The following is a 12,303-nucleotide window of genomic DNA, read 5'->3' as shown; positions in this document are numbered from 1 at the left end:
CTGATGCTGCTTGGCCTGCTGTGTTCATCCAGCTCTACACCTTGTTATCTCAGATTCTCCAGCATCAGCAGTTCCTACTATCTCTGTATCTTTTGTGGGTGGTAATTTGAGAGATGCCGTTTGAAGAAGAACCCTTGGCAAGTTGTTGTCGTGTTCCTTGCTACAAACTGCATTGTGTTAGCATTGGAGGTAATGAACATTTGATCTGCTGGATGGATGCTGTGTGGTTGCTTAGGTTTTTATCGTGCTTAATTTAGTTATAAGTTAGAAGGCTTTTTTTTTGACATTAGAAGGACCTTTCGTTGGACCTAATTTTTCTCTCTACTGTCCTACTGAACTGTTTCATTTTTTTTCAGGAGAGTGTGTTTTAAAGACATTTGCTTGATGTATGGAGAATTTCCGATTACAAGATCGCTGACATTTTTAGCAGTTGGCAAAGCATCGAATGTGTAACTCTTCCTTCCTTAATTATTTAATTCAGTGTTGCAAATTAGTAGCTGTCACTAATGAAAGCCTATGACTTTCTTAGGTATATATCATAGAAGTGAAAGTTGGGAATCATCAATGGACAGTTAAACATCGCTACAGTGATTTTCATGAGCTACATGAAAAGGCAAGTTTTTGTATTATTGTAAAACACTTGTATTACCAAAATTCCTTGTAGTTACTAAACACAAGTTGCATGGTACCCTGTGGCAAATTTTGTGTGAAGCAGGTTATGCTGGGAAATCTGGCATGCAACAGCACAACTATTATGTGATTTTTCTGCAGGAGTGGAATTCAAATTGATATGACTTGTGTACCAGATTTCAATACCTGCTCTATTGATTGAGGAAACTAGCTGAAGTGCTGCAGGGAATTTCTGAACCAGTAGCTTTTGAATCCTTGCTAAGTCTCTTTGGAAGGCCTATTTATAAAATATCAGAAATAATGTTCTAATTGGCAAACAAGTACACTTCTGACAATGTGGATATGTTGGGGATCCTTGTGAAACCTCATTAGGGCTGAGGTTTTTCATCTTCCCCAAATGTGTTTGCAATGATGTGATGTGTTGTGTTCTTTCGCTTGTCACGGGCTTATAATTTTATAGTAGCGTGTATATTGCTATTATTTATTAGTTTGTTTGATATAGGCATCATGGTTAATCTGAATCCAGTTTGAAATCCAATGCTTGATTTAACATCAGATTTTATAAATACAAATTTTATAATTTGTATTTCTTGGTGTTTGCCGTTTTTGTCGGCATCACTCTCTCCTAAGGCAACTGCCACTGCTGTTTCATATTGGCTAATTGTGCGAATTATAGTTAATGCACATTCTGGATAATTTAAGCTGTGTTCTTTGTGTCTTGAGTATTTTTTATTAAAAAGCCACTTGCATTTTTATCTGTGTCTCTCATCAAGCAATAGTATTCTCAGCTGTAGTTATGTGATGTTTAACAACTCTATGCTGAAGTTAAATGTGATTCTAAATCAGTTGAGCAAATGAAATTAAAAATTAGAGTTATCAATGTAGTCCAATCCTGAAGGAAACAAATTTATTAAAGCGTAAGTGCTTAAAAAAAGGACTGGAGAATTATAGATGTTGTGCCCTCGTAAAAGAGGGGGCAACTGTGTAAAACCAAACAATGTAACTATTTTATCTTCGTTCCAGATGTTTACTCAAAAAATTGTATGTAAAATGTTTGAAGTTTAGTACACACCAAGGCTTAGCCTAATCCATGTTTATTATCGTGAATTCTGAAGGACAGATAGTGTTTGTTTGTGTGAACGTTTTGAGGGAATCTGAATTTATTAATTAAGAGGAATGTGGGAGTCATTTTGCTTGTGGATTTTCAGAAGGCAGTTAGTAAAGTGCCAATAAGAAACTTGTGAAAAAATATTAAGACAAATGTATCTGCACGGACAGCAAGCTGCACAACAGTGTGTAGATATTGACATGCCCCATTAACCTCTGCTGAAGTTACCTACCTTCCTTATCCTGTATGTTATATTATTTGGGTGTGAACACATGGGAATAATGATTGCAGATGTCAAATTAAGGGCTCTAGTAAATGCATATTGGATGAAATTGCAAGAGGGTATTTGGTAGTTGCAGTTTAGCGTGGGGGCTGTAGCACAGTACATTTTCACAGCAGCAGAAAGTTTTTAGGTTTTTGTCTTTGCCATAAACATGCTTTGATGGCATTTTTCAAATGCACATTAGGAACAAACGTTCGGAGGCATAGACAAATTCCTATCAAAAAGTTTAAGAAAAGTGGGATTCTGTGCTCATTGTATATGGAGCACCAAAAATAAAAGCTCTTCAAATAAGATATTGGCTAAGCTACAACTGAGTTATTGTATCTAGATCTTGGCATTCAGTTAAAAGAAAGATTGAGTCTGTTTCTGTGCTGTATGACTTTATGACTGTGTAACACTGGGGGAACACAGAAGGTTTACCAGTATTATTGGGAATAAATAGTAATAGTTATACACAGGTTTGAGTAAATGGGAATTTTTTCAACTCTAACAGTAAAGGTTAAGATACGAGTTGAGTTTTCCAAAGGTAAACTAGAAAGGATTGTTTTAAAAGCTGATGAATTTGAAACAAACAGGCAAAATGCTGGACTATTTGCATGAAAAATTCAGGTGAAAATTCTTTGTACAGACCGCATTGAGATTTTGCAATGCTTTCCAATGTGGATTTTAATGCGGACATGCAACATAAACAATTTAGCCAATAATTTTAAATTAAGGGAAAACTATCGAATAAAACGACAAGGAAATATGACTTCATAAAAGTTCAGACAAAAATATAAAATGTGGAAGACTGTTTTACAAATATTTCAGTAGAGTTAGATAATGAACGCTTTTTGTTTCCAGTTTTTTGGCCGTATGCATCTTTTATGGCTATAGACAGCATTGATTTGAAGTACAATATAATATTAATTGACCTTGAGTCTTTACTGGTGGCTCAGCGGCCAGCAATGTTGCCTCACAGTGCCGGGGACCTGGATTTGGTTCCAGCTTGGGTACTGTCTGTGTGGAGTTTGCACGTTCTCCCCGTACCTGTATGGGTTTCCTTTTCTTCCCACAGTCCAAAGATGTCTAGATTAGATGGATTGGCCATGCTAAATTGCCCATAGTGTACAGGGTTGTGCAGGTAGGTGGATTAGCCATGGGAAATATGGGGGTGGGAGTGGAAGTGGGGCAGGGCTGCTCCTCCTGCGGTGTGGGGGGTGGTTGGTAGAGGAGGAGGAGTGGCAATGCAGACTATCTGCTGTGTCAGGATTCTGTGATTGTACGCTGACACAGGCAAAGTGGTGAACGGTGACCTCCTCTGTTTCTGAGACATTTTCTTAAAAGTCTTTTCTTCTTGAAATAAGGGTGCGTTTATTGACCATCCCTTGATATTGTGTGGAAGTGGTGATGCCCCTTGCTCCTAGAGACTTGGTTAAAAAATTCATGCTTCCTAGGAGAAGTCAATAACTAGTGTAGGGCAACTCAAGTGTATGCCAGCCTAGACTAGTTGGTTCCAATCCTTTGATAACTTTAATGATCAGGTTGTATTTTTGTGTTCAGTATATGTGTCCATCTGAGAGGAAACAATTGTGACTCATGCTTGCTGAGTCAGGTCAGAATTGAGTCTCATTACAGTGTGGCCTGTTAGGACAGATGTTCTTGTTCCAAAGCTATATTATTTCCACTTGCTGTTGAATTTTTTTTAATGCTTAAGATAAAGTTGTACTTTATTGGTTAAATGTGATTTGGTCCTAAGGTAGGAGAAAATTTAGTGTATGAAACAGATTGAAGTATTTTCCAAGGGCAGTAGGTGGAATTTTCTTCAATCTGAAGTTGTGATTGCTCTTCCCGAACAGAAGACTCCCCTTTATCTGTGAATCCCTGGGATATGCTTTGATGAACCTTTCACAATTAATGGAATATGATATATCTTTTAGGAATAAAACTGCAATAAATATGATTTGTTCTTTGCCCTCTTCCATTCCTGCTTGCTGGTTCTGTATCTTTTTGTTATTTTCTGTACCTGCCATTAATGAGTGAAATCAGTTATTTTTAACTACTCCAACAAGCTGCTCTACCAATAACTATCATATTGCAAAATATTTTATTCGTTCCCATTTCCTCATACTCTAGTGAATGCTTTGCACTTGGAGCAGATGCCTTAATGTAAAAATGCAAAGACACCATAGCTTTGTGGAGTTTCTTGTGGTTACTATTTGTACAGTTATGATCTGCCTGTAATGCTCGTAAACAAAACTTTTCACTGTACTTGGGTAGACATGACAATAACTGAATCGAATCAAATCAAAAGAAATGTACAAAAAACCTGTCAGTTCAGTTTTAAGAAATATGTTCTTTAACATCTTTATTCTGTTTTAGCTGACTGCGGAAAAGAAGATTGATAAGAACCTACTTCCACCAAAGAAGATCATTGGCAAAAAATCCAAAACGTTTGTAGAAAAAAGGCAGAAAGAATTGGAAGTCTATTTGCAAACACTTATAGCAAAGTTCCCGTTTGTTGCACCAAAAGTCTTGTCATTTTTTCTGAATTTTCATCTATATGTAAGTTTTTTGAATGTAAATCTCTTATTCTTTATAATTGGTGCTTAAACACTTGGTTTTGCATTTTTAACATCATTAATTGTTTGTATTAATAAATGCATTTATAAAGTTAGATTGATGTGCAGGACCTCCCCATTTCCAACATATCACAACTGTTAAAAATTCTCTTGTTAGATATTGCTGTCACCGGTAATATTTCCTATTCTTACTTGCCACAATGAAAGGCTTTGATCCTTCTTGAACTGCTGCATGCAGAAATTTGACGCATCTGAGTGGCTTGCTTGGCCATATCTAGAGGGCAGTTAAGAACTCAATGTTGGTGTCTGACTACATTTATAAATACTACATTGTAAGGATGGCTAATTTCCTTCCCAAAATGGCACTAACAAATGAGTTGTGATAATCTAATCGTTTATGACCACTATTTCAGATTTTCAATTTGTTTTTTAAAAAAAGACAAACGATCAAACAGTTCTGTTAAAATTTGATACAGATTGTCAGTGGTAGAAATGCAGGTCCTTTTAAGGGTCAGTCAGAAAAGTTCCTGACTTGACTGAGAGCGGGTCATGCTCATTTGACTTTGTACTTAAGAGCCCAGTGGAATGTTGCCTTCTGATGAGGGAAGGGGCCAATTTGAAAAGATGAAAACTGATTTTGTGTCTAAGCTAAATTATATATTTACAGTAAAATTCTTGTAAATCTCTGAAAAACCTTTGCTGCCTAACTCAACATATGGATAATTGTTTGTTAATCATTTTCTCAGTTATTTGGTTCACCCCTCTCGTTATTGGTCAAATAACATAATCACTACAATACCATTCCCAATTTCATTTGCTCATGTGTAAGAATACAATAAGATGTGTTATACCTGGAACACATGTCCTAGATTTTCTTGCATAACTTGCTTATCCTCTGCACTTGAAGTGAAAATTTTCTTAACACATACAAATGCAGTATGTGAGTTCACTTTTCTTCCTGTGAAAAAGAACATCACTGGCTAATTTTCTATCTCTAATCTCTTCTAATTCTACTCCCCTCTGGTATATCTGCACTTCTTCCATTAGGCCTCTGGAGAAACCTAGGTTTTATTTGCTCTAACTGGAGAGACTATAATCCAGAGCCCATGCTTATACTGTGGGGACAGGTTTGAACCCTGCAGTGACGAAATTTTGAATTCAATAAAATCTGAGATCAAGGGTTAGGCTAATGGTGACCATGTAACTAGTTTTGATTTTTATATTTCAAAAAATTGGTTCACTAATGCCGTTTTGGGAGAGAAATCTGACACGCTCACATGGTCTGACCTGCATGTGACCCCAGATCTACAGCTATGTCACTTGACTGTTAATTGTCCTCTGGATGGCCTAGCCAATGATACTCACGAACAATTTTTTAAAAAATTAACAGTCTTTAGTGGCAGGGGCCTAGGCTCTGAAATTCCCTTCGTAACCCTCTTCATCTTTCTACTTCTCTTTTTTCTTTAAAATCTGTCCTTAAAAACGAAACATCTGCATTGATTCACACTTGTGTGGATTGATGTAAAATTTTCTTTCGTAAGACTCCCGAAGGATCATGAGACATTTTGTTTAAAAATGTGTCACATTTTAAAAATAGTAAATTTTTTTTAAGGTACACATTACATTATGCTTGCCTTCAATTTTCCTCCTTTTAAAAGTCCTCTAAATGAAGATCTCTCTCTTTACTGCTTAGAGTACTGTTTTGTTTTCCAAAAGTAAAATGCATCTTTAAGATACTTCAGGTGCTGATATTCACTTTCACCCTTGGAGTTAGATAATATAGTCAGTATTATAGAAAGCATAGAAAAACAGAGCATGCTCCACCATATGATATGCTCGTGGCTCGTCAGCCAACTTGGTACAACTAGTCTAGTGATAATACCTCAAGACCAGAGGCTCTCCTCATCATAAATAAGTTCCAGGTTGAAATCAGTCTTTTTTGTGTGGTATTAACACTTTAAACCCTCAAATTGAAGTTGTTTTCGACCAGTATTTAAATGTTATTTATCAGTATCTGAAGTAATAAATGTCCCTCATTCCAACCAGATCATTGGTTACTCAGTGGATTGGCATAGAATTCCTTGGAAATCCATTTGTGAGTTGTGCAGAGAAATCTTAATTTTATTAGGTCAGTTAGGTATTTTTGAAGCAGACCATATTTAGAAGTCATTCATAACTAATGCTGATTTTACAAAGAAACATTCTAAATGATGGTTATCTGTCGATGTCTCATGCTGCTGATTTATGAGGAAGCATTCTGTATATCACATTGATTTTAAAATACAGTACAGAAGGAGTAGCTAATCACTGACTAAATACTCTTAAATTCTGGAGGGAGGCTTTCATGTTTTTGCATCTGCAGAATTGGTTTGTGACAGGAAAAAAAAACCTTTCTCATTTGTCGATAGCAGGTGAAGAATCAACTTTGGAAAAAATGTATGATTCTTAATGGTTATCTGCATATGTAAATCTTGGTTACACATGTCAATTTGTTTAATTCTGTTGTTATAACACTGTTTAAATTAACAGGAGATAAATGGCATTACAGCTGCCCTTGCTGAGCAACTGTTTCACAAAGGTATGTTTGTTAATTCTGAATTTTAAAAGTTTTCATATGGTGGGTTGTTATTGCAAATACTTTCTGCCGGTTTCTTCAAGACTGCAGTAATTCCATTGTGTTAATAATGAAGTACACGTATTGAAGTTGTTTTTTATATTTGTACTTGGGAACTGGACAGAGCTGGCTTGGCCAGCATTTAGTACCCATTTCTAATTCTAAATTCTAATTCTAAAGCATCAATTATATCGCTGTGGGATTGGAATCACACGTAGTGCAGACCAGATAAGGACATTAGTGAACAGCATGAGTTTTTATAACAGTAGACAGTAGTCATATAGCTGCCAATAGATTAACTTTTTACTTTGTATTTTTATTGACAAATTTCACCATCTGCCATGGTGGGATTTGAAACCATTCCCTCCAGAGCATTATCCTGGTGTTTGGATTCCTGATCAGTGTTTGCATGAGTTGGGGGTGGGGTGAATTTTAAAGTAGTGGCATATAGGATTAGTTACTTTTCTGAAGTATTTTTAAAAAGAAAAACCTAGGTCAGACAGTCTTTCTGGAACAATGACCTAATTCAGTAGATGTTACAACAGGGAATTCCTGGAGTATTAATGGATGATTGTTAAATCTGTGATAGTTTCTGACAGGTGAGGAAAATATTGAGGGCCGTTAGCTTGTTTTTTTTTTAAGTTTAGGATTATCATTACTTTATAAGCTCAGAAAAAAACCCAGGGCTTAAAAGTTTTTGGGCAGTTTAGAGGGGCCTGAAGCCAAATGTAAATATGTTTTCATTGCTATAACAAAAAGAACAAAAAAAAACAAGAAAACAAAAAGATTAGGGAAAGCACAGTTACGTTAGTAGAATTGTTTAGTTTGTGCAGCTTGCAAATCAGCAGTGAGTGAGTGTATTTCTCTCCAGAAATTTGCAAGTTGTTAAAATGCTAAGGAAGTCTAAGCTCTTAGTTCTGAAAGTATTCATTTAAGAAGACCACTGAGTTCTGAGGAAAGAATTGAGAAGCATCAGTTAAATTAACAATAATGACTTATTATAGAGGATTGATTGGTGTTTGGGAACAGATTAAGGTTTTGTTGCGTGATTTAAGATTTTTTTTCTAATTGTTCTATATCTAGATATTTTTGCTTTGTTTTTGTCCTTTTAATATGATAAACTTCTGTTGTTAAAGAGACTGGGATCTGATTTGTCCAGTAGTATCATCACCAGGGATCATAACACTGGACTTTATGACAAAAAATGCCAAGCAACGCCATTTTGTAACCGATTCCTAAATTTTTTTTCCACCTTGGGAGGGATGAAAGCCAAATAATATTCCTTACATCTTACGCTGCACCGTATAATGGGATTAACCCTAACCCTAACTTTCTGGTATATTAAAAAAGTTATGGCTAACATAATGGTCATCCTCTGTATTACTTCGTTACAGGTGCAAGATGGGTTTTTTAACTTGATGATAAGGGGTAAACAAGCTACTTGTGAGTTTTCCTGAGGTAGAAACAAAATTTAGAAGCAAATACAGTTGCTGTATGATTGATCAAGAATTAGCAAACAGCCACATTTACTTGGGTTTCTCTTAAACAATTTCCCCATAAAAAATATTTGAGCAGCAGCTTTATTGTGTTTAGCAGGTAAATCATCGCAGCCATGCTTTTAACTGAATTACCATCTTATTATAGATAATACCATAAGAGATCCATTGTATTTTACAACTTGGCATTTATATGTCTGGTGTAATTAAATTTTTTTGATGTCCATATGTGCTGTGGAAGCTATCAGGCTGTGGTGATTATAGTACTTCAGCACAGTTTGTTCCATGACTATTATATTTGATTCTGCTGAGTAATAAGTTTGGTTCTCTGTGACTGTTTTAATAGGCCACTCATAAACTTTCTTAGTTTGGTGAACAACAATTGAAGAATCCAGTTCTAGTCAGACCCACCTTCTCAGACTTTCTGTATGCAGCTGAGGAACTGCAGTTAGGTGGCTCTACAGCCTCAGGCTATTTGCCAACACCATTTTTTTGGAGAACGCTAAAGTGAAAATAAATTCCTGGGACCCATTGATAATTTAGTGCAATTGAGAATTGAGACAAAGAAGTTCTCAAGAAGTATTTTTTTGGTGCAGCTGAGAAAGACCGGCCTTGGACAAATTAAAAGAGAATGGTCATAGAAAATCACAACAGGAGTAGGCCACTCAGCTCTGAGCCTGCTCCGCCATTCAGTATGATTATGGATAATCATCCTACTCAGTGCCTTGTTTCCCATGTTCTTCCCATACTCTTGTAAGCTCTTTAGCCTTAAGAACTATATCTACTTCCTTCTTGAAAACATTCCATGTTTTGGCCTCACCCACTTTCTGGGCAAAGATGCTACACAGGCTTACCACTCTTTGGGTTAAGATATTTCTCCTAATCTCCTAATATGCTTACTCTGCATTCTTAGACTGTGACCTATGGTTCTGGACTGCCTCGTCATCAGGAATGTGCTTTCTGCATTTGCCTTGTTGGGATTTTATTGGTCTTACTGTTTAGTTAAAATGTTAAAATTGTGCTGGTCATTAGGTAATTATGACCAGTCCTGGAATATTAATCTATTAGAGGAGTGTTGGTTTAGCAGTATTATCACTGATCTGTTAATCCAGAGACCCAGGTAATGTTCTGGGAATCCGGGTTTGAATCCCATCATGGCAGATGGTGGAATTTGAATTGAATAAAAATCTGGAATTAAGAGTCTAATGATGATCATGAATCCATTGCTGATTGTAAGAAAAACCCATTTGGTTCACCAGTGTCCTTTAGGGAAGGGAACAACCATCTTACCTGGTCTGGCCTATGTGTGATTCCAGACCCACAGCAATATTCAGTGTTGACTCTTAACTGCCCTCTGGGATGGGCAATAAATGCTGGCCTCGCTAGCGATGCCCTCATCCCTTAAATGCATAAAATGTCGTCTACAAGGAAATAATTGTCGAGGCAGTCTGTAATGCTTTGAGGGAGTTCCAAGGCTAAGGTTTGATTGTTTCGTTTCATGTTTGCCTAATTAATTCTGCATGTTTCCATAGGTCAAGTTGTATTGTTTTGCTTTGCTAAACTTTATCAAGTTTATTTTATTCAGTACAATGGAATTTTGTAGCTTTATTCTCTTAATGAGTAACTGTAATGACAAACTTTGCTTACTTCAAACCAAAAAGGTGCTGCTCCCATCTGGGATTATATAATAGTTAGGTGGTCTTGTCCAGGATTATAACACTGGTCAAGAAAGAAAAGGGAGCCGATAACTTGTAACAGAAAATTAGTGATAAGTCTTCATTTAACTTTTGAACTTGCCATTCAGAAGCTTGCTCATCATGGTATGCTTGTTTATAGGAAGGAAGGAAGGAAGGAGAGATGTAATTTTAAGAATTAGCATGAGTAGTTGACTAGAGTGGTAACGATAAATAACATCTTTGTAAATTTCCCAACTCTCGATCATAATTCCATTCATGCTTGTATTCCAGCTTGTTATTTTTCCCTCAATGTTTTTATATTCTTAATACATTTTTTTTTATAGGTGAACAGCTACTCTTGGCAGGTGAAGTTTTTTGTCTTAGACCACTACAATTGTATGCAATCACTCAACAACTAAGACTAGCCAGTCCCACCTGTGCCGATGGTGATGCCAAGACTGACCTTGGACACATCCTGGATTTTGCTTGTAGACTTAAGTATTTAAAGGTAAACATGTATTCTTCAAAAACGTAATTGTAAAATCTGTGTAAACTGGCAGAATTTACACTGTCCTTTATGGCTTGCAAATTTTGATTTGTATCTGTTAATGTTTTGTCAACAATTTAATTGGTTGCTTATAAAGTTTGATGTGGTACAACCAGCATACTGGATTTTCCTTCCCAGGAAAGGAAAACCTGTTACTGTAAATGAAACAATTTCATTACTCAAATGTTTTCTGGATAGAATTGTTTTGGCATTCATGTGAATTACTTAAAGTTTTTGCGCTTTTGGTCGGGCAGTTTTGAGAATGGCATTGTTTTACATTTCTTTCTTCATTGTAATTCTGATTTCGTGATTTTTTTTAAAAAAAAGTCTTTGATTCTAATTTGCATCACTTTGTAAACAATTCGACTGAAATTTAAATTTGGCATGGGAAGAACTTCTTCCATTTTCATGTAGCACAAGAACTGTCAATGTCTCTTTGCTTGTCATTTAAATTATTTTCAATAATCTTCATTTGCAACAGATAACAGGCGCCAGAGGATCTGTTGGGAGCAGTAATATTGAAGAACATCTCCTTAAATTTGATTTATCAATTTTCAAGTCTGTTCATCAGATTGAGGTTAGTAAAATAGATTGGATAACTGAGTTAATTTATATTTAATTTGAGTTTTAAAAAGTGCTGAGTTGCTTTTTTCTTAGTTTCCAGTCAACAATAAATAAAGAGAGGGTCAATATACATGACAGGGTCTGTATGTTTGAGGAAATCAATTTCTGAATGACTGGGGAGAAGTCATTTAAAAAAAATGTGGTAGCTGGTTTATGTGAAATAGTGTCAATAAGTTTGTGATGAAAGAGCCAAATTGATTTTTTTTTTTCTTGCCCTCACCCTGGATGCGGTTCAAATTACTAGAAACTGTTGGATGCAAAAGCTAATATGCAGTAATCAAAGAAATTCCTTCTATGTTTAACTTTAGCATAATATCTCCTTTTGCAGCTTTGTCATATTTCATTATTTTTCTGTGAAACATTTTGAGATGTTTGACTATATTAAAGTTACTATATAAATGGAAGTTATTTTTCACATCTTCTTCATTTCTGTTGAAGTACAGTTATTGTTTCCAAAAAACATGCCAGCCTATTTGCTGGTGCAAGCAGTTCACCCAATTGTATTAATTAAGAGCAGTAGGAAACCACTTGAGTTCCCTAATCTGCTCTGCAATTAAATTAGATCATGGCTGATCTGATTCTGTGGTCTCAACTCCGTGTTCAGTGTACCCATGGTAACCCGAGCTTCTTGACTAACAAGGGAGTTGATCTGAGATAGTAGGAACTGCAGATGCTGGAGAATCCGAGACAACAAGGTGCAGGGCTGGATGAACACAGCAGGCCAAGCAGCATCATAGGAGCAGAGAGGCTGACGTTTCGGGCCT

General features: G+C 36.1%; 1 protein-coding gene across 6 annotated transcripts in view; it reads left to right on the top strand.

The window, feature by feature from the left end:
* nisch (nischarin) overlaps positions 1-12,303 on the top strand; it is a 59,520-nt gene that overhangs the window by 5,031 nt on the left and 42,186 nt on the right. For all 6 annotated transcript variants that reach the window (XR_007263864.1, XM_020511054.2, XM_048606274.1 and 3 more), the window contains exons 2-6: positions 530-613; positions 4,383-4,565; positions 7,112-7,160; positions 10,713-10,876; positions 11,397-11,492. Coding sequence is in view for 5 of the 6 variants with exons in the window: in XM_020511054.2 (XP_020366643.1) it covers positions 530-613; positions 4,383-4,565; positions 7,112-7,160; positions 10,713-10,876; positions 11,397-11,492 (576 nt within the window). In the remaining variant the exon portion in view is untranslated. The remainder of the gene's footprint in view (positions 1-529; positions 614-4,382; positions 4,566-7,111; positions 7,161-10,712; positions 10,877-11,396; positions 11,493-12,303) is intronic.

Source organism: Rhincodon typus, chromosome 16 (assembly GCF_021869965.1).
Source record: "Rhincodon typus isolate 14 chromosome 16, sRhiTyp1.1, whole genome shotgun sequence".
Taxonomy (NCBI): domain Eukaryota; kingdom Metazoa; phylum Chordata; class Chondrichthyes; order Orectolobiformes; family Rhincodontidae; genus Rhincodon; species Rhincodon typus.
This window is presented reverse-complemented; position numbering and strand designations above follow the sequence as displayed.